Source organism: Ranitomeya imitator, chromosome 4 (assembly GCF_032444005.1).
Source record: "Ranitomeya imitator isolate aRanImi1 chromosome 4, aRanImi1.pri, whole genome shotgun sequence".
Lineage (NCBI taxonomy): Eukaryota > Metazoa > Chordata > Amphibia > Anura > Dendrobatidae > Ranitomeya > Ranitomeya imitator.
In genome coordinates, this window is record NC_091285.1 from 586,040,301 (window position 1) to 586,066,587 (window position 26,287).

General features: G+C 44.6%; 1 protein-coding gene across 3 annotated transcripts in view; it reads right to left on the reverse strand.

The window, feature by feature from the left end:
• Positions 1-2,804: 2,804 nt before the first annotated feature.
• Positions 2,805-26,287, reverse strand: part of ADRA1A (adrenoceptor alpha 1A) — a 373,907-nt gene continuing 350,424 nt past the window's right edge. For all 3 annotated transcript variants that reach the window (XM_069766487.1, XM_069766489.1, XM_069766488.1), the window contains one exon: positions 2,805-3,794. In XM_069766487.1, the coding sequence (XP_069622588.1) occupies positions 3,280-3,794 (515 nt within the window). In that variant the 3' untranslated portion in view covers positions 2,805-3,279. The remainder of the gene's footprint in view (positions 3,795-26,287) is intronic.

The window sequence follows — 26,287 nt, forward strand, 5'->3', positions numbered from 1 at the left end:
GAGTTTTCTATTTAATACTGTATCTCCAATTGATTTTCAAATCTGTTCCTAGTAAAACAAAAGAGAATTGCTCCATCTAAGATAGCACTACACTCCAGCTTATTGTCTTACTCCTGAAGGTCCATACACTGAGACACATCTGTACAGTAGAGCATGCAAAAGATGTCTTGAATGGGAGATTTCCTTCCAACAAGTACCACCACCCAACTTCCGATGCATACAAATGGCGATGTTTGTCGCTGAGTGAGAAAGAGAATGACTTTACGGAGAATTAATAATTTGGAGGATGAAGTGAAACTTTATACAATTTCTGTAATTGCTCTGATGCTATGGTAGCTAAAAGGACATGTTGACAGTTGACACACATAAAATTTATGACACTCATAATAAGCTTTTTCGTGAAGAAATATGTCACCATGTTGTCATATCCTTTAGTTAACAAAAGCATGAAGGCACAACAAATCTCATGTTTAAAATTATTTGGGCACTTTTAAAGTTAATAAGTCAAGCTCTAAAATGTTGGGAGACGATTCATCAAAGTGTTTGAGCCAATTTTCTGGCAACACGAAGTCGTGCAAAAAATGTTGTGACTTTTGCCAGTCCCGGGCAGCTCCTACAATGTCGACAGAGCATGGGCAGGACAGAGCGTACCGTTTGCCACCCACCAAACTCAACAAATTATGACATTTATGCCAGTCTCTGACCAGAGTAACATTTCTGGCAAGACTCACACAACTGAGAATAAGCAACACCATTATTTGGTGCATATTACTCCATCATCCCCTTTCATGAAGTCTGGCTTGTACAATGCCAGTTTTAATGAATTGGACCATTTAAACAAAATATTATTTTCATTCAAAACTCCATCTATTTAATGTCACAATCTAATCTTTTTCTAATATACTTTAATTAACAAAATCCCTATCCTTCACTAACTACACTATTTAACTGCTTTATTTTTTTAGCATCATTGAGAATGCTTTGAGACACTTCATTTGAGAATCCCAGTGCATGCTGGGATAGTCAACTAAACCGTTGTCACTGTCACAGTCTCTGTCCCCTCCCTGAAGTAATGTGTCATCAGGGAGCTCCATTATAGGATCTGTGCTAGTCCCTACTCTCCTGAACATGCGTCGCCTTTGAATTCTGACTAGTGTTGAGCATTCCGATACCGCAAGTATCGGGTATCGGCCGATATTTGCGGTATCGGAATTCCGATACCGAGTTCCGATATTTTTGTGATATCGGGAATCGGTATCGGGATTAAGATTCATGTGTAAAATAAAGAATAAAAATAAAATATTGATATACTTACCCTCGGACGCGCCCTGGTTGTCACCGCTGCAACCGCCATGCTTCCGTTCCTAAGAATGAGCGCGTTAAGGACCTTCGATGATGTCGCGGCTCACGCGACCAATCACAAGCCGTGACATCATCGAAGGTCCTTAACGCGCTCATTCTTAGGAAGGGAAGCATGGCGGTTGCAGCGGTGACAACCAGGGCGCGTCCGAGGGTAAGTATATCAATATTTTTTATTTTTATTCTTTATTTTACACATGAATATGGATCCCAGGGCATGAAGGAGAGTTTCCTCTCCTTCAGACCCTGGGAACCATAGAGGATACCTTCCGATATTTGTGTCCCATTGACTTGTATTGGTATCGGATATCGGTATCGGCGATATCCAATATTTTTTGGATATCGGCCGATACCATCCGATACCGATACTTTCAAATATCAGACGGTATCGCTCAACACTAATTCTGACAGATGGTCAGTACATTCTTGTCACTGTGCACTGTTCTCAGTAAAGAAGAAATGAGCAGAGAGAAGCACTGCCCCAGCGAGTGATGTTAGGCAGTGGTCACTACTTGCTCTTGCTTTATTTTCTCTGTTGCTGGCTTGTCAATTCTTATCAGAGCAAGAGAGAAAGTGCACTGTCACTGTGCACAGAGAAGAACAGTGCACTGTAACAGGATTCTACTGTTGGAATTGAAAACCGACTCATGTTAAGTACAGCATGGACTAGACAAGCCCATGAAACAGAGGTCACTGATGATGACACTTCATTTTAGGGTGGAGGCAGGGACTGCGATAGTTACCACAACCTCTGTTCTCTGATGACGCTTTGTTTGAGTTTCCCAGCATGCACTGGGATTCTCAAACAAAGCATCAATGAGGAAGTAGGAAAAAAATAGAATAACAGTTAGTTAGTGGTAGTTAGGGAAGGATAGAAAATTTTTAATTAGAGTATATTGGAAAAAGATGACATTAAATAGATAGAATTTAAGAGAAAATTAAATTTAGTTTGAGACCACCCCTTTAAGTTTGAACCTGCAGAGTGCCATATACGAGTGAATACAAAATAATTGTTTTTTCCAGTCCATCAGACCCCATACTGTTCATACAGATATGACAAATGATGGTAAAAATTCAGATTCGTATGAAGGTACAGTAAAGGCTTCATCATGAGTCAGTACAAATGGAGTTGTAATATAGCTATGTGCACCGGAAAGCTAATGGTATAAATTGGAACTCATTCCTATTTTATCCTTATATTATCAGTTGCTATGCCCTTTTCGCAAAGACAATTTTCTTAAATGAATAAATTGTGCGCCATTTTGCAATTCTCTGCCAGCGTGATAACTAAACTCATTGTAGGAATTTATACTTTGGTTTCTTTCATATATGAAATGATCCAGATGACGAACTCTCGAACAGCCCGGTTCAGCTACTCATAATCAAAACTTTGTATGACCGAAGATACACAACTTTGGCTGAAAGAACCAATGACACTATTGTTTGTGATTGTGTTTATTGCAAGTGAATTGCAGATGGAAACTTAACCATCCAAAACTAGAATTGGCTGTTCTCCACCTGTACAGAGTGCACAGCACATGTTGATTCGCCACAAGGCTTAACTGGACATAGATAGTACAGTGTCGGCCAATTAGTTAAGTTTCCAGAAGACTTTATTTTGGAATAAGATAGCACCATGGAGGCTTTTAAAGCAAGTTTTTATTCCATGCATCCACATCCCTGGTGCAATTATAGCAGCATTGTTCATTACTAGTCAAGGTTCAAAATGTTGAGAGTATAAAAAGTCAATGGTTAAAGTGAGGCTCAGATACAATGGAATGTAGAGGCTGCTGACTGGATTCGAACCATTGAACGTTTTGCACAACCATATTGAACAGAAATACATGGTCACTTCCATTTCACAAGCAGCACATGTCTATGAGTATTGGAGTTTACATCGATAGTTTTGACCTGTTATTCTCAGACGGGTTCTCCATTTTCACTTGTGGAGATTTTATGTATTTTTATTGTAGGAATATTATGGCACGTTCGGATTTTCTCTGTGCCAATACAACAGCAGGTCCGTAAAATTGACTTACTGCTTGTCCTAGCCGTAGAACAGTTTGAAAAGTCCTTTGGTGGCCCATATGGAGACGATGGACTTGGCATTGGAGAAAAATATTTCCATTCACAGACTCCATCAGTTTTTGTGATCTTGTAGAATGTTTCTCCAGAACCTACTGGGATTCGCACAACATCTCTTTGCTCCTCTGGACTACGATGCACTGGGCTGCTCAGGATGTATCCCGATGAGTACTTACTCGAAGCCTGTCTCCTATGAGAGCAGCGACCATGCAGAATGTTCTGGAAGGCCTTCCTAAATTCACGGCTGGAACATGGGTAGATAACTGGGTTGATGCAGCTGTTAAAATAACCCAGCCAAAAGGTTATTTTAAAAATAGTTACAGATGGTTTGGCTGGAGGGTAAAGCGAGCCTGTAAAGTAAGCAAAAATCAAGTCAGAATGACCATGTCAGAATTTAACTAAACAGATCAACATGCATTTATTGAACTTATAGAAAAGATTTTAGTCTATTGCTGGTCATGAAACCCCAAGGGTATGTTTCGACGGTCAGGAACCGGCAGCACATGTCCGCTGCATCCAAAGCGCTTCCAGCTTTTGAAGGCAGGTGATTCCGCATGTGTTCATTGAACTGTGTGGAATCACCATGCCCAATACATTGGATGGGAAATTTATCATGCGGAGATAAATTGACATGCTGCGGTATTGAAAGACGCGTTGCATGTTCGTCTCCTCAGGGAAGCCGGAGGCGTCCCTGCACGCATAGTGGAGATGGATTTCTTCAAATCCCATCCACTATGCTGTAACATCTGGCTGCTGCGGGTTTGACGTTGCGATGAACGCAGCGTGAAACCCGCAGCTTTTACTGACCGTGGAAAAATACCCCAAGAGTATGTCCATCTGGGAATCATCTGCTGTGGATTTTATGGAAATGTTGCACATTTACTGCAGAATTCACCCTTTGCATTGCAAAGCATGAAACCAAGAGTAGTAATCCACAGACTAAAAGGACATATTGCAGACAAATCTGCAGCGGTGGTCGATTTTTAGAAATTCTCTGCACAGCATGTGGATGAGATTTTGTAAAATTTCATCCACAATGCTGCTACTATTTTACGCTGTGGATTTTCCAACCTAACAATTCACATGAAAACCCCTATCCTAAAAATTTATGCTAAAAGTTAAAAAAAACATTCTTGGAAAAACATATACATTGTGGTCTATCTACTGAACTGCATGGCCTGAAGAAGAGGTTTATAGTGTAACTCTCTATAGTGTATCTCTCTATTTTTTTTTAGCCATGTATCGCCCTCCCAAGCATAAAACAATGGGGGAGCTTTGTTAAAGCTAATTTTTAGATAGTGCTTGGACTAGGCAGCCTTGAAATGCACCAGATTTATCACAGTGGATAATTGTAGTTGAGAAATTTGGTGCATTTTTAGACTGTCTAGTCTTCTTGGCTTCCTTTGAGCCAGAAATTTTCAGCAGAATTTAGCAGCACAGTATTGCTCCTCTGTAGGACAAATCTCAAAAGCTCAGTGTGTCAAACACAAATATGGTACTTGTGCATTTCGCATAACAATTCTCCATTATTGCATCCGTCCTTTGGTTCTCTCTCACATTCCAGGCTAGATATTTTGTTAAAAGGGAAAATCCCTTGGTTTGTCACTGGCATGTTATAAAAACGTTATTAGTGCAAGTCTCTGAGTTTGGAGGACGTTTCCAAGGGGCCTTAACAAGAGCCTGAATTCCTTTGACATAGTTGAAGATTTCAATAACTGTAAATCACTGTCCCAATCCTTTTACTACGTTCCCGCAGAAAATGAGGTACGTTTTGGTTTATCAGTGTGCTTCTCTATGTCTTTTTCATACTTGATGCACTATACAGTATCCTAAAGTATAAAGAGACTAGAGTTGAAGTATGGTACATTGAGGCCAGAATAACAGAGTTTCGGAGGCAGCAGGAAAATTATGGAATTCTTGTAGAATAAGAGGCATAAGCAAGGCAGTTCCTAAACTGTTAGTTTGTACTGCTAGGTAAACACAAGGAAGGTTTTTGGTATTATATTATTTATGGTTTACAGCTGATTACCCATTATTACTGTAAAGTAAGTTACATAGTAAATATGGTTTGCATTGTAAAAAAAAAATCTTTATATTTTACGTTCTAAAATAATAGATATTTTGGTATCCACCAAGTACCTTGGATGAGTGATGTACAGGTAACCCATTTATTGAAGGACATCAGTTACATACTCCCAGCATTGCACTTCAGAGGGCTATGGTCATAAGTTGTGATGAATGGGACCCTGAACCCCCATTCAGGGATTGGTTCAAAAGCACTAGGCACAAGCTACTTATTATACCTCCTGGAATGACCAAGACTCACTGGAATATTCTACATGGTCCCAGTTAGAGCATCAATTAGCACCCACTTGCCATGTGTGTGACCGTATGGTTACAGTTGGGCAAAAATATTTGCAGGACCCTGGTTCAGTGATCATGTTGATAGTCTGTGTCCATGGGGCCAGAGTCCTGCGAGCCTCCTTCTACCTGCCAATATTCACAAGGCCTTGTCTAATTAGTAAGCCAAACGTCACAACCATGACATCATTATGGACCTACTAATCAGAAGAGACGCTAAGTATGTCAGCAGGTAGGAGGCAGTTCGCTGGGCTCTGGTCTGGCAGCCATGGACAACCAATATGACTACTAGACCAGGGCTTGTGAATCATTTTGCTCAACACTACATATTTTGTTTCCTGGCCACCTATGTGGTGAAACATGTAATTAGAACATGGCTTGTGGTTGTAAATACGACACTAAACCAGAATTTTCCAAGTCTATTTTGGTGTTCAATAGCATAAGATAAGCACCTTATTAAGAGCATCTTATGGGGGCTCGTTATACAACAGAGACAATTATGTGAATACACAGCACTAACCTCTAATCTCAAAACACAGCCTTTTCTATTTTAATCCTGACTCTGTAAGGATCCAACATTTCAAAAATAATTCCTTAAACACAATGTAATCATTACTATATATAGGAAAAAGATGAGGGCACTCACCGGTGTTCATGAAATGCAAAACTTTATTGGCAACACATCCAGATAAAATTCCAACGACGGAGCCGAAGCTTGTGTGAGCAGGGGAGAACAAGGACGATAGCCGTAGAAGCGCAAGCACAGCGTGAAACGGCCGTCGTCCTTGTTCTCCCCTGCTCACACGAGCTTCGGCTCCGTCGTTCCCGGCCATGAATTTTATCTGGATGTGTTGCCAATAAAGTTTTGCATTTCATGAAGACCGGTGAGTGCCCTCATCTTTTTCCTATATTTGGACTACATAGCTGGTTTTTCTTGCTGAGGAGCACCCGAGGTCAGAAATGTCATGGCTGTTTTAATCGCTGCCAAGCACCCAGTATGAGGTAGCAGTCTGGTTACAACCTCTGTACTAGAGACTGTGCCGCCCTGCTTGTATTTTTTGTTGGGTAATCATTACTATAGTCTCGATACAGAATTTCCTTGATTTGATTAATGTGATATTTCATGATGGATGAAATGGTCATAACAAAACACAATCCCAAAATTAAATTACTAGCGGTGGAGGTCACATGCATTGCGCCAAGCAATCTCTTGTAGTCATGTTATTCTTCTAAGTGGATGATCACGTAGGAGAAATTTCATTTTACTTTGGGTAGAAGGAATGAAAACTTGCTGCTGTCAGTCTTTGTACAGATGAAAATAGAAATCACAGTCTTGTGTGTCACAAACCAGAGTTTATGATGTTTGGACAAGTCATGCAGAATATAAAATACTAGCTATTGATCCCGTTCTATGCCCGGGTGGCGAGCATTTATATTGGTATATGGTCTCCATCCTGGTATGTGCTGCTCCATCCTGCGTCCCCATCCTGTCATGTGCTGCTCCATCCTGTGTCCCCATCCTGTCATGCGCTGCTCCATCCTGCGTCCCCATCCTGTCATGTGCTGCTCCATCCTGCGTCCTCATCCAGTCATGTGCTGCTCCATCCTGCGTCCCCATCCTGTCATGCGCTGCTCCCATCCTGCATCCTCATCCTGTCATGTGCTGCTCCCATCCTGCGTCCCCATCCTGTGATGCGCTGCTCCCATCCTGTGATGCGCTGCTCCCATCCTGCGTCTCCATCCTGTCATGTGCTGCTCCATCCTGCGTCCCCATCCTGTCATGTGCTGCTCCATCCTGCGTCCCCATCCTGTCATGCGCTGCTCCATCCTGCGTCCCCATCCTGTCATGTGCTGCTCCATCCTGCGCCTCCATTCTGTCATGTGCTGCTCCCATCCTGCGTCCCCATCCTGTCATGCGCTGCTCCATCCTGCGTCCCCATCCTGTCATGCGCTGCTCCCATCCTGCGTCCCCATCCTGTCATGTGCTGCTCCATCCTGCGCCTCCATTCTGTCATGTGCTGCTCCCATCCTGCGTCCCCATCCTGTCATGCGCTGCTCCATCCTGCGTCCCCATCCTGTCGTGCGCTGCTCCCATCCTGCGTCCCCATCCTGTGATGCGCTGCTCCCATCCTGTGATGCGCTGCTCCCATCCTGCGTCCCCATCCTGTCATGTGCTGCTCCATCCTGCGTCCCCATCCTGTCATGCGCTGCTCCATCCTGCGTCCCCATCCTGTCATGTGCTGCACCCATCCTGCGTCCCCATCCTGTCATGCGCTGCTCCCATCCTGCGTCCCCATCCTGTCATGCGCTGCTCCCATCCTGCGTCCCCATCCTGTCATGCGCTGCTCCCATCCTGCGTCCCCATCCTGTCATGCGCTGCTCCCATCCTGCGTCCCCATCCTGTCATGCTCTGCTCCCATCCTGCGTCCCCATCCTGTCATGCGCTGCACCCATCCTGCGTCCCCATCCTTATGTGCTGCTCCATCCTGCGTCCCCATCCTGTCATGTGCTGCTCCATCCTGCGTCCCCATCCTGTCATGTGCTGCTCCATCCTGCGTCCCCATCCTGTCATGTGCTGCTCCATCCTGCGTCCCCATCCTGTCATGTGCTGCTCCCATCCTGCGTCCCCATCCTGTGATGCGCTGCTCCCATCCTGTGATGCGCTGCTCCCATCCTGCGTCTCCATCCTGTCATGTGCTGCTCCATCCTGCGTCCCCATCCTGTCATGTGCTGCTCCATCCTGCGTCCCCATCCTGTCATGCGCTGCTCCATCCTGCGTCCCCATCCTGTCATGTGCTGCTCCATCCTGCGCCTCCATTCTGTCATGTGCTGCTCCCATCCTGCGTCCCCATCCTGTCATGCGCTGCTCCATCCTGCGTCCCCATCCTGTCATGCGCTGCTCCCATCCTGCGTCCCCATCCTGTCATGTGCTGCTCCATCCTGCGCCTCCATTCTGTCATGTGCTGCTCCCATCCTGCGTCCCCATCCTGTCATGCGCTGCTCCATCCTGCGTCCCCATCCTGTCATGCCCTGCTCCCATCCTGCGTCCCCATCCTGTGATGTGCTGCTCCCATCCTGTGATGCGCTGCTCCCATCCTGCGTCCCCATCCTGTCATGTGCTGCTCCATCCTGCGTCCCCATCCTGTCATGCGCTGCTCCATCCTGCGTCCCCATTCTGTCATGTGCTGCACCCATCCTGCGTCCCCATCCTGTCATGTGCTGCTCCATCCTGCGTCCCCATCCTGTCATGTGCTGCTCCATCCTGCGTCCCCATCCTGTCATGTGCTGCTCCATCCTGCGTCCCCATCCTGTCATGTGCTGCTCCATCCTGCGTCCCCATCCTGTCATGTGCTGCTCCATCCTGCGTCCCCATCCTGATGTGCTGCTCCATCCTGCGTCCCCATCCTTATGTGCTGCTCCATCCTGCGTCCCCATCCTTATGTGCTGCTCCATCCTGCGTCCCCATCCTTATGTGCAGCTCCATCCTGCGTCCCCATCCTTATGTGCTGCTCCATCCTGCGTCCCCATCCTTATGTGCTGCTCCATCCTGCGTCCCCATCCTTATGTGCTGCTCCATCCTGCGTCCCCATCCTTATGTGCTGCTCCCATCCTGCGTCCCCATCCTTATGTGCTGCTCCATCCTGCGTCCCCATCCTGTCATGTGCTGCTCCATCCTGCGTCCCCATCCTTATGTGCTGCTCCATCCTGCGTCCCCATCCTTATGTGCTGCTCCATCCTGCGTCCCCATCCTTATGTGCTGCTCCATCCTGCGTCCCCATCCTGTCATGTGCTGCTCCCATCCTGCGTCCCCATCCTTATGTGCTGCTCCATCCTGCGTCCCCATCCTTATGTGCTGCTCCATCCTGCGTCCCCATCCTTATGTGCTGCTCCATCCTGCGTCCCCATCCTTATGTGCTGCTCCATCCTGCGTCCCCATCCTTATGTGCTGCTCCATCCTGCGTCCCCATCCTTATGTGCTGCTCCATCCTGCGTCCCCATCCTTATGTGCTGCTCCATCCTGCGTCCCCATCCTGTCATGTGCTGCTCCATCCTGCGTCCCCATCCTTATGTGCTGCTCCATCCTGCGTCCCCATCCTTATGTGCTGCTCCATCCTGCGTCCCCATCCTGTCATGTGCTGCTCCCATCCTGCGTCCCCATCCTTATGTGCTGCTCCATCCTGCGTCCCCATCCTGTCATGTGCTGCTCCATCCTGCTTCCCCATCCTTATGTGCTGCTCCATCCTGCGTCCCCATCCTTATGTGCTGCTCCATCCTGCGTCCCCATCCTTATGTGCTGCTCCATCCTGCCTCTGACCCGCTCGGCGCCGAGTGCTGGGGGGCCTGAGCAGGCGGGGACACCGGCACGCTGTGGGGGTCAGGTGCCAGCTCTGGCCCCCCACCACTTACTATATTCACCTGTCCTCCGTTCCAGCGCTGGGCGTCGCCATCTTCCCGGTCTCCTGGCCGTGACTGTTCAGTCAGAGGGCGGCGCCTGCGCGCATTAAGCGCGTCATCGCGCCCTCTGAACTGAAGGTCACAGGCCGAAGACCGGGAAGATGGCGACGCCCAGCGCTGGAACGGAGGACAGGTGAATATAGGCGATACTCACCCTCCTGGCGGTCCCTGCTTCTCTGTTGGAGATCGCGGTGTGTGTTCAGTGTGAACGCATACCGCGATCTCCCGGGAGCGTCACTCTGTGAGGCCCAGACTGTGCCGGCGCTTGCGCCTGCGCAGTCTATAAGGGCTTCGGACAGAGTGACGCTCCCAGCGTTATATTATAGATATCTAGTTCTTAATATTTATCACTTTAGGATGGTTTCTGTTAATGGGAAAAGTTTTACTAAGAATATTGCCATATCTGAGGTTATTGCATTGGTGGTTGGTTTGGCTATACACTTAAAAACAACAACAAACTAATATAAGATATATTATCATATCTAATAGATACCTGAGAAATTAGATAGCTCCAATAAAATATCACTTTTTGCAGTATTACATTGGACTATTTTCCCTTTTTTCACTTACATAGAAAGAAATCTGGGATCATTGGACAGATTTCACAATGCAAACTGCAAGCATAATAGTAAGTAGATCTTTTTGACTTGATGAGAGCGGTGCACTTAGTTTGAAGATCCATGCTAGAAACGTTTTTGAACGTTTTGTTCCCAACAATTTAGGAGTCCAGTTCTACAGAGCTGAGATGTCAGGACTCCTTATTAGAGATGAGTGAACCTGAACAGTAAAGTTTGGAGTCCGTACTGAACACATACTGTTCGGGCACGGACACCGAACATGGACTTCACCAGGAAGTCGTGTTACTATTTGGGTTCGGCTGCCGAACACCAAGTGTTTGTTGCACTGTCTTGCACATGACATAATACCTACTACATGCCCGCTCACACTGTCTTTTGGACAGCATGGGAACTGCAGCTCTTTAACTGGCCGTGATGGTTTTACCGCCGATGAGAAGCGGTGTTTGCTGCAATGCCATGCACATGACAGCGTGGCAAACACTGGGTGTTCGTCCGAGACCCCCATTAAAGTGAATGGAGTCCAGGTTTGGGTTCGGGTCCAGGTACTGTTCTGGTACCTGAACCCAAACTTTTTGTAACTCTTCGTCCGAATCCGCCAGACCCGAACATCCAGGTGTCCGCCCATCTCTACACTTTATGTGTGTGCCAATTTACTTTAAAGGGAATGTGTCATGAGAAACAGCCTTTTAATTTGATGAGGTTTTTATGTTAAATTTATTTTTTTTCAATGATTTATATTTTTAGTTTTCATATCACTACCTACAAATATAAAATCCTGCAGTTTTCACAGTGGGAATTGGGTATAATATTAGACCCATACTTCCTCTGCCTCTTGTGGACATTAGCATCAATAGACAGATTCATAGCATATTTGTTGCATAGAAATATAAACTGGGTATGCTATAATCTGGAAAAAGGTCTTTGTGCAGGGAATAGAAGGTACTGACCTGTATCATCGCCTATTGTGAATGGTGGATACGTATTATCTCCTGTGTACAGAGGTGTTGCCTGTCATTGTCATCGTTTCTGTGATGATAATGAAACTGCTGAAAAGTCTACTTTATAGAACAGAATGTTTGATTCTAGTACATAACATCCTGACTACTGTGAATATTGCAAGTTCTCATATTTTTATGTAAATGGTTATATGGAAATCTGCAAAAAAATAATCAACAATTTTTAACCCCTAAGTGACCAACAATACGTCTTTTTACTGACCTCTGATATAACAGACTAGAATCCCCGGGAGGTTGACAATTATGTAGCTGTCAACTATACACTATAGCTGACAACTTGCTGCATCAGCCACGATCAGTGTTGGTACCGACTATAGCGGTTTAACCCCTTAACCCCTTTCTGCCAGCTGACGGAATAGTACGTCAGCTGGCAGATCCCCTGCTTTGAGGTGGGCTCCGGCGGTGAGCCCACCTCAAAGCCGCGACATGTCAGCTGTTTTGTACAGCTGACATGTGCGCGCAATGAGCGCGAGCGGAATCACGATCCGCCCTCATTAACTAGTTAAATGCCGCCGTCAAGCGCTGACAGCGGCATTTAACTAGCGCTCCCGGCCGCGCGGCCGGGGGAGCTCGCACTGCTGACCCCCGGCACATGATCGGGGGTCAGCAGTGCATCGCCATAACAACCAGAGGTCTCCTTGAGACCTCTATGGTTGTTGATGGCCGATTGCTTTGAGCGCCACCCTGTGGTCGGCGTTCAAAGCAACCCTGCATTTCAGCTACATAGAGGTGATCTGTGCTTCACCTCTATGTAGCAGAGCCGATCGAGTTATGCATGCTTCTAGCCTCCCATGGAGGCTATTGAAGCATGCTAAAATTAAAAAAAAAAAGTGATTAAAAATATAAAAAAAATTAAAAATATATAAAAGTTCAAATCACCCCCCTTTCGCCCCAATCAAAATAAAACAATTAAAATAAAAATCAAACATACACATATTTGGTATCTCCGCGTTCAGAATCGCCCGATCTATCAATAAAAACAAAGGATTAACCTGACCGCTAAATGACGTAGCGAGAAAAAAAATCAAAACGCCAAAATTAAGTTTTTTTGGTCGCCGCAACATTGCATTAAAATGCAATAACGGGCGATCAAAAGAACGTATCTACACCAAAATGGTATCATTAAAAACGCCAGCTCGGCATGCAAAAAATAAGCCCTCACCTGACCCCAGATCACGAAAATTGGAGACGCTACGGGTATCGGAAAATCGCGCAATTTTTTTTTTTTTTTTTTTTAGCAAAATTTGGAAATTTTTTTCACCACTTAGATAAAAAATAACCTAGACATGTTTGGTGTCTATGAACTCGTAATGACCTGGAGAATCATAATGGCAGGTTAGTTTTAGCATTTAGTGAACCTAGCAAAAAAGCCAAACAAAAAACAGGTGTGAGATTGCACTTTTTTTGCAATTTCATCACACTTGGAATTTTTTTCCTGTTTTCTGTTACATGGCATGGTAAAATCAATGGTATCGTTCAAAAGTACATCTCGTCCCGCAAAAAATAAGCCCTCACATGGCCATATTGACGGAAAAATAAAAAAGTTATGGCTCTGGGAAGGAGGGGAGCAAAAAACGAAAATGAAAAAGCGGAAAAAGCTCCGGGGGTGAAGGGGTTAAATGCTGCTCTCAATGACTATGGCATATAAATGGTTAACAAAGTGTGGGGGCTTCCTCTTTAACCCGAACAGCGCACTGAGTTCTTGATCGTGTGGTCCTCATGTTTGCCATGGCACTTCATGGCCAAATAATGCCCTGAAAGTCTGCCGGCTATAGTGACTTGTTCAGAAGTTCTCAACATTTAGATGGAAAAAATAAATTTCTTCATTCCTGCTGTTACTTTGCAATAACTTCCCTCTCCAACATGACTGAAGGAGAACCTACTCGCTTCCTTTCCAAATCACACCTCACCACCTGTGCACTTGACCCCATCCCTTCCCACCTGCTCCACAACCTCACTATCATGCTCATTCCAGCCCTAACCCATCTCTTCAACCTATCGCTATCTTCTGGTACTTTCCACTCTGCCTTCAAACATGCCACCATCACACCCATCCTCAAAAAAGCCAACCTTGACCCAACTGCTATGCCCAGCTTTCGCCCCATATCACTGCTCCCGTTTGCTTGATCCTTGAGCAGCATGTTCATGGTCAAGTTTCCTCCCACCTCTCACCTAACTCTCTCCTTGACGACCTCCAATCTGGTTTTCACCCCCAACACTTCACCGAAACTGCTCTGACCAAAATTACTAATGACTTACAGCCAAAGCTAACAGACAGTTCTCCATCCTCCTCCTTCTCGACCTGTCCCCTGCTTTCGACACAGTCGACCACTGCCTACTGCTACAGATTCTTTCTTCCCTCTGCATCAAAGGCCTTGCCCTGTCCTGGATTGCCTCATACCTTTCCGACCGCACATTTAGGGTTTCCCACTCCCACACTACCTCCTCACCCCGTACCCTCTCTGTTGGAGTCCCTCAAGGCTCTGTTCTAGGGCCTCTACTTTTTTCCATTTATACCCTTGGCCTAGGACAACTCATAAAGTCCCATGGCTTCCAGTACCACCTGTATGCGGACGACACTCAGATCTACCTCTCTGGCTCAGATATCGCCTCTCTTCTGTCCAGAATCCCGGAGTGTCTGTCAGCCATATACTCCTTCAACTCTCGCTTCCTAAAACTCAATGTAGACAAAACCAAACTCATCATCTTTCCCCCATCTCACGTATCCCCCCTACCTGATCTATCTATTATGGTAAACGGCATTACGCTCTCTCCCGCACCTGAAATCCGCTGCCTCGGGGTAACTCTCGATTCTGCCCTGTCCTTCAAACCGCACATCCAAACTCTTGCCACCTCCTGTCGCCTCCAACTCAAAAATATTGCCAGAATCCATCCCTTCCTCAGCCCACAATCTACTAAAACTCTTGTGCATGCCCTCATCATCTCCTGCCTCGATTACTGCAACACCCTCCTCTTTGGCCTTCCCGCTAACTCCCTTGCACCACTTCAGCCTGTCCTCAACTTTGCTGCTCGGCTAATCCACCTCTCTCCTCACTACTCCCCTGCTTCACCCCTCTGCAAATCCCTCCACTGGCTCCCCATTCCCCAACGAATCCAGTTCAAACTACTAACATTGATCTACAAAGCCATCCACAACCTGTCCCCTCCCTATATCTCTTAACTAATTTCCCACTATCTTCCCTCACATAATCTTTGATCCTCCCAAGACCTCCTACTCGCCTCCACACTTTTTCGTTCCTCATACAACCGCCTCCAAGATTTCTCCCGAATATCCCCATCCTCTGGAATTCCACGCCTCAACACGTCCGATTATGCACCACCCTCGGATCCTTCAGACGGAACCTGAAAACCTATTACTTCAGGAAAGCCTACAGCCTGCAATAACCATTCTACCGCCTCACCAACCACCCGAGCTGCCGCCCCACCAACCACCTGAGTCACTGCCGCTCACCAACCACCCAAGCTGCTGTGTTGCAACCGCCAGAGCTGCCGCCTCACCAACCACCAGAGCTACCCACTCACCACCACCAGTGCTGCAGCACACCGACCTCCTGTCTCTTCCCCATTATCCCGAAGAATGTAAGTCCGCAAGGACAGGGTCCTCTCTCCTCTGTACCAGTCTGTCATTGTAAATTTGTTTACTGTTAATGATATCTCTAACCCTGTATGTAATCCCTTTTCACATGTACAGCACCATGGAATTAATGGTGCTATATAAATAAATAATAATAATAAGAATTCCTGAAAAGCACCTGAAGGGCTTAATAAACTACCTGAAAGAATTTTTGAATATGATGAGGGGTGCAATTTTTAATATGGTATCACTTTAGGGGGTTTCCAATATAGGACCCCCTTAGTCACTTCAAAACTTAATAGATCCCTAGAAAAATTAGTTTTCCAAAATTCCTTGAAAAATTACTGCTACATTTTTAAACCTTCTAAAATGCTAAACAAAATGCTAAAAAAATAAAGCAACATTTTACAAGTGGTGCTGATGTCAAGCAGATATTAGGGAAATGTAATTTATTCATGTTTTTGGGTGGTTTGACCATCTGGATTAATGGGATAATCATTAAAAATGTTAAAATGGCTAATTTTTAAAAATTTTTGAAAAATTTCTGAAATTTTGATAAATAAACGCAGAAAATATCGACAAAAATTTACCACTATGATAAAGTATAATGTGTCACAAAAAAAGTTTTCAAAATCAATGGGATATTTTCAAGCATTCCAGAGTTATTACCATATAAATTACACTGGTCTGATTGTAAAAATTTGTCCTTGTCCTTAAGGTATTAAACAATATAATTAACATAAAACATTCTTTACAAAATATATCATTTTATGATGACTCATTCCCTTTAAAGCCTCTGTGTCCCAATAAAAATTTGCAATAAGTCACCATCTACCATATACTACTATGGCATATTTTTTTTTATCAGGCAAAGGGACTTAAAGGGGTTGCGGAACCAACAAAGTGCATTTAATTAATAGAGCTTGGAATAATAATTTCCATATTTGGATGTGTGAAGGAAAAATGTTCCTGTGCTGATATAACTTTTTAAATGTGTCCCTACATAGGAGAATAGAGCATAGGAGATAAAGTGTTAAAAAGCCATGCAACCTCCAGACTTGAACAAAACCCTGCGGAACTAATCTCAAGGAGAAGAGTTGTAGAATTAGGCAGTGCCCCAGATAAGGTGACAGCGTTGAAATCAGCCTCCAGTATTAAGGGTCAGTGCCCAAAAATGGGAGGAGATTTGGTGCCAAGAGAAAAGGCAGATGCTCCCACTGCAGCTCCAGCAGCCGATACAGTAGGCCGCTGATCCGGGTACGATTTAGGCCCAGACCAAAACAACAATGGTTAAGCACCGAAGATCAAAGGTACGCTTGTCAACGTTCAGACTGCGCTCATCGATTGTAAAACATCAAACACCGGAACGACGCCGGTCAAGGTTCCCAACCTAGACAATGCTAGTTAACAGAGGAGGACTAGGCCCCCGCCGATATGGACCGAGGAGATGCTCGTCAGCGGTCAAGCACCAAAGAGGCTCTACAAATACCTGGCTAGAGACTCACTTCAGCCTGGGCCAGTGATCAAAAGAGACATGTGAGATGAGCAGTCACTTCCTGCACAGACTTATGGTACCGGGCATGGGCGGAGGGAGGGCTGCGGACCAGACAGGGTCCGGGTGAAGCTAGAGCGGCTCAGAGAATGTTGATAGACTTTGTAAGAAAAACATGCGGCTAGTGAGGCAGAACAGTGGAACTCGACAAGGCCCAGAAAGCCGCAGAAATTTCCAGAGGCTGTTCCTGTCAAATTATGGGCTTGTTCCCCCCAGTAGAATTAGGTTGGACTGTAGACTCGGAGCTGATACTGAAGATTCTTGTTGAATACAATTCCATATGCCTCTGTTATGAATTGCTGGTCAAATACTCTGTGAATAATGTACTTTTGTGATTTGTCATTTTCAGTATCCCTGTTTCTAGTTCATATTGTTAATACAATAACTAAATTGTTGCTTTCACCTGGTGCCTCCTCTGTTGCATTTAGTCACTTCCTTACACTGCTATGTGCTGTCTTATTTGCTGTGTCTGGCCATGCATAGCTGCTCCAGTTCTTGGTTGGCACACACCACTGCTCCAGGCCAGGGGAAGAGGCCACTTATTATTAGTGAGTATATGGACAAAACACCAATGGCTTGTAGTTGCTGCTTCTGCTTGTTTTATCACAGAAGCGAGTGTTTCTGCCACTTCTCCAGCCCTGTAAGCTCATCATAAATCAAGTCAGTGAAGTAAGTGCTCACCTGCTGCTGGCATTCCTGCATCACTTACTTGATTTATGATGAGCTCACAGGACTAACAACATGGCAGAAACACTCCTGTGACAAAACAGGCAGGGGAATATATTACTTAAGAAAGCAGCAGTTGGAAGGCCCTGCTGCGTCGTCTGTATACTCTCTTATCAAAATTGACTTGGACAGGAGTGGTGGTGTATGCATCCAAAAACTGGAGAAGCTCTGCATAGTCGGAGACTGTAAATAACAGTGTATAGCAGGGGCATATTTACAAGATTATATCAGAACAGGAATATTTTTTAACACATTCAATTGTGGACTTAAAATGTACTTTGTGGGATAAACAAAGCCCGGATGCCACTACGCCCCCTGCCTGGAGAATGTGAAAAATTAGAGTGTATTTATTACAATCACAAACTGGTGATATACTTCAAGACATGAAACTATATGCTACTTATAAACACCAAAACAACCCTACCCGCATAGCTAGATATGATCAGTGATATTTTCTAAAATGTAAATGGCTTTACTACGGAGCGCAGCTCCTGAGACACAGCGGGATTGTGCCGTTTACTGATTTATATGGTGATGTGAAGAGCAGAACAAAAATGATTACCTCAATGAACAAAAATAAAAAAAAAGAATTTGTGATAAATATTGACCTGTCCATTCAAGGACATTTTAGCTATAGTATGAAATCCTGTTTTTCTTGTCTGTGGAATTGCCTTTGTACTGTTTGTTGTGAAACTGCCGCCCACGAAACTGTTTTCTTTTCTTTTCTTTCTTTCCTGTTTTGTCTCTTTGTTTAAACATGCAAAACTTGTATAACCACTAAACCTACTGAAACCACTATATAAAGAAGGAATAGCACTTTGAAGGCAGGCGTGCTTCAGAGACTTCCCAGTGATACACTATACAAGACGTGTCTTGTGTATTATTTCTGGTGATTTCCCACTTCCAAAGGCTGCTCCGACTGAATGTGATCCTGACATTTCCTGGCGCCTGAACAGGGACCCGAGGTCTGTGTATTCCTTCAAGAACACCGGCAGAATACGAACGAAAAGAGAATCTGGGATAATGGACGGCAGATGAACAAAAACCTGGCCAGGTAAGAGACACTGTTAGATCTCTTATATCTGCCCTGCACTGTCCGTAAGATTTTCTGTGTCGTGTTCTTTAGCGGGTAGTTCTAGTAGAGGAGGATACCTATAGCTCGGGTTCTTGAACTATTTAGGAATTGATCACCTCACGGAGTACGGCATTGAATGAGAGTGAATGTGAATAGAAGGTGTGTGGAAGTTGGGAATAGCCCTATAAGCCGCCCAGGGGGTTGAAACAGAAGAAGTGACTGTCCCACTGGGCAACGTGGTTGCGTCCTTTCGGGGAGACCTCCGCGCCTATGTTCAATCTCTGATCCTGTCTTTGACAAAAACCTGGTGACGGATAAGTGTATGATAGTATGAGCCCAGGACAGATAAATTAGCCTGGGACAAGAATACGTTGTATGTGATAGTATAAGCCCAGGACAGATAAATTAGCCTGGGACAAGATACGTTGTATGTTCTTTTTCTTTTTCTGTCTGGTTGCATTTGTGTTGTTTGCTATAGGTGTAGGAATCAGGATTTTCTTACATCAACACAGTTTAAACATCCTAGCTCCTTAGGAAGAAGGTAACGAGGTATTCTCATACCCAAACGCCACCTAGGGCAAGAAAAAGACATCCTAGCTCCTTAGGAAGAAGGTAACGAGGTATTCTCATACCCAAACGCCACCTAGGGCAAGAAAGCTCAGGATAAGAAAATGGGGAATAAGCAAACAAAGTCGGAACCAGAAGAATTAGATATCTATACTATCATAAAGGAGAGAAGTGGTGAAGATGCCACTAAGGGGCTGAAAAAGATTTTTAGTAAGTTTGGAGTTACTAGGGCAGAAGCTTTTAGTAGAAAACTATGGGAAGGAATTCAGGAAAGGAAAAAAGGCATAATCAGAGACAAGAAATGGATAGATCAGATCCAAGCATTGATTGATGTCTCTAGGGTAGCAGAAAATGAGGGATGGACATATAATCAACAGAGTAAAAAGTGGTGTATTAGACCCACAGGCTGTGGAGAAAAAGAAAATGTGGAATCTAAAAATACCCCACCCCCATACCTTAACCCACATGCCCCATCTTTTCTCCAAACACCACCTCAAAGTTTAGCCGGACCAGGAGGATGGGTATGTCCGCACTGTGGACAACAAAATCCAGACTGGAGAAATGATTGCCTAGCCTGTGGTACACCTAGACATGGCGCTGTACTTGCCCCTGTTAGGGTAGTACCAAGACACTTTAGGGAACCTGGTGCTGACGGAGTAATGGGAACTAGATATCACCAAACTCGACAATATTTCCCTTGGTCCCCCGCTGAAGGCATGTCTCTCTTGCATAACGCACCAGATCCCACCCAGTGTCCAGTTAGATTTGCACAATATATACAGCAAATTATGCAGACTCACGCTGGAGTTTGGGCAGATGGAAAAGAATTATGTAGAATGAAAATGACTCCTGGACTCTTCCAGGAGCTATTAGCAAATCTACAGGTACATAGGCCCCAAGCAGGAGATGGTGCCTTACAAACGATAGAATCAGGTACACAATTTGTAGATCACTTAATGGTTTTCATGAGGGAGAGACAGAGGCAGAGAGGAACAACGGGAGTGGTGGCTCAGAAATCTGGACAATCAGTAGACGAATATTATCTAAGTGTAGAAAATAATTTCAGAGATGAAGGCATGGATCTAACCGCTCCAGGAATGATGAGGTTAGTTACAAAAACCTTTATAGATGGATTGTCTCCAAAAGTGAAGGAAAAGCTTAAGGCCGCAACCCCTGATTGGAGAACCTTGGAAGACCCACACCTGGCTAGACAGAAAGCTGTAGGGATAGAAATGGACTTAAGAGAAAATTCTAAGCCAGTAAGAATTGCACAGGCTAATACTGGCTCTGCTAATCAAAAGTTTACTTGTCATTACTGTAAGAAGCCAGGACATTTCCAAAGGGAATGTAGGAAGAGAAAAGCAGATATAGATTCAGGAACCTTTGTACCCAAAAATAGGATAAATAACCCAGTGCCTGATCAAACAGACAGCTCAGAATGACTGAAAGTTATGCAGGTCTCTCTTCCTTCTAGAAGACCAATAATACAAGTTGAAGTTGAGGGTAAAAATGTACCTTTTCTGATAGATACGGGAGCAACATCCTCCATTTTAAATCAGGACTTTTTACCATATCCTGACAATATATCCTCAAAGGTTACATATGCAGAAGGGTATGATGGTAAAATTCAGGCGTTGCCCTTTACAAAACCTTTAAATGTGAGCTTTGGCCCTAAAACTTTTGTATCCAAATTTTTATTTGCTAAAGGTGCACCTACCTGCTTGTTGGGTACTGATGTCTTAAGTAAAATGCATGCAAACATCCATTTTAGAGAAGATGGCACAGTTATGCTGACCATCCCTGAAGATGCAGAAACTCTGGAACCATATGTTAGAATACAGGCAATGGAGGATTTTCCCGAAATTTACACTCAACAAGCAAAAATTGACTTGTCTCGGGTTCCTGACAGCCTATGGGCAAAAGGAGACACTGATGTAGGATTTTTATCAGTAGCTCCTATACTGTTAGAAACTGCCCCGGGAACCATATTACCTCAGCTTAGGCAATACCCCATCAGCGCCCAGCAAGAACAGGCGATTTCTCAACAAATTCAGGATTATGTGTTACAAGGTGTTTTGGTAGAAATCAGGTCACCCGCCAATACACCCTTATATCCTGTTAAAAAGAAAGTGTCCTCCAAAGAAACTATGGTGAAATATCGCATGGTGCACGACTTACGGGAAATCAATAAGGTTTTGGCACCGGTCACCCCTGTGGTACCGAATCCTCATACCTTAAGGTACCGTCACACATAGCGACGCTGCAGCGATACCGACAACGATCCGGATCGCTGCAGCGTCGCTGTTTGGTCGCTGGAGAGCTGTCACACAGACAGCTCTCCAGCGACCAACGATCCCGAGGTCCCCGGTAACCAGGGTAAACATCGGGTAACTAAGCGCAGGGCCACGCTTAGTAACCCGATGTTTACCCTGGTTACCATCCTAAAAAGTAAAAAAACAAACACTACATACTTACCTTCCGCTGTCTGTCCTCGGCGCTCTGCTTCTCTGGTCTGGCTGTGAGCGCCGGGCAGCCAGAAAGCAGAGCGGTGACGTCACAGCTCTGCATTCCGGCTGACCGACGCTCACAGCCAGAGCAGGAGGAGAGCAGAGCACAGCGCTGGAGGACAGAGAGCGGTAGGTAAGTATGTAGTGTTTGTTTTTTTACTTTTAGGATGGTAACCAGGGTAAACATCGGGTTACTAAGCGCGGCCCTGCGCTTAGTTACCCGATGTTTACCCTGGTTACCAGCAAAGACATCGCTGAATCGGTGTCACACACGCCGATTCAGCGATGTCTACGGGGAGTCCAGCGACGAAATAAAGTTCTGGACTTTCTTCCCCGACCAGCGATCTCCCAGCAGGGGCCTGATCGCTGCTGCCTGTCACACTGGACGATATCGCTAGCGAGGACGCTGCAACGTCACGGATCGCTAGCGATATCGTCTAGTGTGACAGTACCTTTACTGTCTCAAATTCCCAGCACTGCTGCATATTTTACGGTAATTGACTTATCAAACGCATTTTTTTTCTGTGCCACTACATAAGAACTGTTGGCATTTGTTTGCCTTTACATTCAAGGGTAAACAATTAGCATGGACAAGATTGCCACAAGGTATGGTACACTCACCAACTTTGTACTCTGAAGCAATGCAGACCGTGCTAAAAAATTTCATCCCAGAACCAGGAGTAGTCATTCTACAGTATGTAGATGACTTACTTATTTGTTGCCCTGATGAGCAGACGGCAGTTACCTCAACTGTTAATTTCTTAATTTTCCTAGCGCAAGAAGGCTGTAAAGTAAATAGACAGAAACTCCAGGCTTGTCAACAAACAGTCGTGTTTTTAGGTCACTGCATATCACAGGGCATCAGACACCTCACACCTCAACGTACGGAAGCCATACGTAACATGCTTGAACCCAGGAATCACAAACAGCTGCGTGCTTTCCTAGGTATTGTTTCACACTGTAGACAGTGGATCATACATGCAAGTCAACTCATGCAGCCTTTATATGACTGTATTGCCAACACACCATATTCACTCAGTGAAGAGGCTAAACAGTCATTTTCCTCTTTGAAAACAGCACTGGTATCAGCTCCGGCTTTGGGACTCCCAGACTACACTAAACCTTTTCAATTGATGGCAGCTGAGATATCCTCACATGCTACAGGGGTGCTCACACAAAAACATGGAAACAAACAGAGACCTGTGGCATACATATCAGCTCATCTGGACCCTGTAGCTAGAGCCGCACCTTCTTGTGTAAGAGTAGTAGCCGCAATTTCACTGTTATTAGATAAAGCTTCTGAGATTGTTCTTGATCACCCACTTCTAGTTCAGACCACTCATGATGTACATGGCATTCTTAACCAGGTCCAACCTAAACATATTTCAATGGCCAGACACCTCCGTCTCCAATGTTCCCTACTACTGCCGCCCAACATTTTCTTTGCCAGGATTCAGACTCTTAATCTCGCGTCTTTGCTCCCTTTAGAGTCTGAGGGGGGTACCATACCTGAGGAAACTGCACTCTCCAACTCCTTTGAAACTGCACTCTCCAACTCCTTTGACCCATCAAAGTCAATGCATGATTGTGTACAATTAATGGAACAAGAGACTCAGGGCTTATGTAATGTACGTGACAAGCCACTCTGTAATGCTACATTTGAACTTTTCATAGATGGCAGTAGATATGCAGATATGAATGGACAATTTCATACAGGTTATGCGGTAGTAACTCAGCATGAAGTGCTGAAAGCAGAACCTCTCCCTGCTAATCAGTCTGCACAAGAAGCAGAACTTACGGCATTAGTTGAAGCTCTAAAAATAGCCAAAGATCAGACAGCAAACATATACACTGATTCTAGATATGCACATGGCATTATTTTCGATTTTGGCGTAATATGGAGAGCCAGAGGTTATATGACTGCTTCAGGCCAACCTGTTAAACATGCCTCCCTCATTAGACAGATTCTGGAGGCAGCACAAGAAACTAAAGAAATAGCGGTGATAAAGGTAGCTGCACATGTGAGACTCGACACCGAGGAAGCCAGGGGTAACGATAAAGCCGATAAGGCAGCAAAACAGGCAGCACGTAAACCCTTACATCATGCCCACACACTAGATAGCTCTGAAGATGATGAGGAAAGATTGAAGGAAGCTCAGAAACAGGTAGACGACGAAGAACGAGGGCAGTGGCAGAAAAAAGGGGCAGAAGATCAGCAAGGATTATGGAAAAAAGGAACTTTGTTGTGTTTACCCAGAGCCTGGTACCCCGCAGTGGCAAGTGACCTCCACCTACCCACGCATGTGTCGGCAAATGGTATGATGCTCAAGGTAAAAGAAAGGTGGTTGGCTCCAGGCTTTGGTAATTTTGCTCGGAACATGTGTGCTGCATGCACTATATGCCTGGCACACAATCCAGGTCAGGCCATTAAAACCCCAACCAAGCATCATGTAAGACCACTGTATCCCTTTCAAAGACTCCAGATCGACTACATCCAACTTCCTAGGTACAATGGATACGAATATGTGCTTGTGTGTGTGGACATGTTCTCAGGGTGGCCAGAGGCTTATCCAGTTCGTAAAGCCTCAACAAAAACTACTGCCATTAAAATAGCACATGAACTGATACCCCGTTACGGCATGCCTGAGGTGATCGAGTCAGATAGGGGTACCCATTTTACTGGGGAAATATTCCAGAATGTTATGAAAATGTTGGGAGTAGAAAACCAGTTTCACACTCCATATCATCCACAGAGTTCAGGTAAAGTGGAAAGATTAAATGGGACAAAAAAAATTAAAAATCCAGAAGGCCATGGCAGAAACAGGAAAGCCTTGGACCGAGTGTCTACCACTTGCCCTGTATTCCATCCGAAACACCCCAAGGGGGAAGGCTAAGCTGTCACCACATGAGATTCTTTTTGGTAGAGCAGCAAATTTGGGTTGTTATTTTCCACAACAACTGATGTTGAATACTGAGACTTTAACTGCTTATGTACAAGAATTACAAAAACGTTTAACTAAAGTGCATTCGCAAGTTTTTGCTTCCCTTCCAGATCCAGAAAATCTCGAAGGAGGCCACAAGTTGGAACCTGGTGATCAAGTCTACGTGAAAAGACACACCAGAAAGACTCTGGAACCGAGATTTGACGGACCTTTCCAAGTCCTGTTAACAACTCCAACAGCAGTCTAGCTTGAAGGAAAGGCATCATGGATACATGCAAGCCATTGCAAAAAAGCAGTATAAGACTCATGATATTGATGTTAATAATGTTAACCTCAACGGAGGCATGGGAAAGACTGAATTCTCTAGCCCCTTTGAACAATAGATTCGTACAACATCATAGAAAATTAGTGCATGACTTGTTAAATAATACGCAACCCCTGGCAGATTGTTGGATCTGTACCCATTCACCAGTATCAGCCACAAGTATACCTTTTCTAGCAGTTCCCGTGTCAGCTGAAGAAATATTCGCTTGGCCTAATTGTTCAGACAACCTGGCCAACAACCAACCTGGCAATACTAGACTATGGAATACTACAATCGCCATACCAAATGTGGGATAAATTAGTTAGAGCCATGGATTATCTAGATGATCAGATTTGGGATATATTGGACATATTAAATACTAGTATAGCTGTACAGAATCAGCTTATAATAGTCACTAACCAACATACCCTGGTATTGGATTACCTAACTGCCTCACAAGGGGGTATGTGTCAAATCATCGGACCCACCTGCTGTCATTATATAGACCCGAATAGTACTATGAGTATGAGATTTAAATTAAAAGACGTACAACGACTCAGGGATCAGTATGACAAAGACAATGACCAAAATAAGGATAGCTGGTGGTCAGATACCTTTTCTTTTCTTAACCCGGCCAATTGGTTCAGAGGGATCGGTGGGTGGGTTACCGGGATTATGCAAAGCCTAATACATACAGTTATGGTTATTGTAATTATATATGTATTATTCAAGGTTGTACTCAAGGGTATCTTGGTATGCACAAATAAATTTTGTGTAATGGATGCGAGAATATAAAGTTTTTTTTTGTAATATCACAAAAAGAATGACTAAAATGATCGACAAGGTTTTGAATGGAATATGTCAAAGGGGGGATTGTGAAGAGCAGAACAAAAATGATTACCTCAATGAACAAAAATAAAAAAAAAAGAATTTGTGATAAATATTGACCTGTCCATTCAAGGACATTTTAGCTATAGTATGAAATCCTGTTTTTCTTGTCTGTGGAATTGCCTTTGTACTGTTTGTTGTGAAACTGCCGCCCACGAAACTGTTTTCTTTTCTTTTCTTTCTTTCCTGTTTTGTCTCTTTGTTTAAACATGCAAAACTTGTATAACCACTAAACCTACTGAAACCACTATATAAAGAAGGGATAGCACTTTGAAGG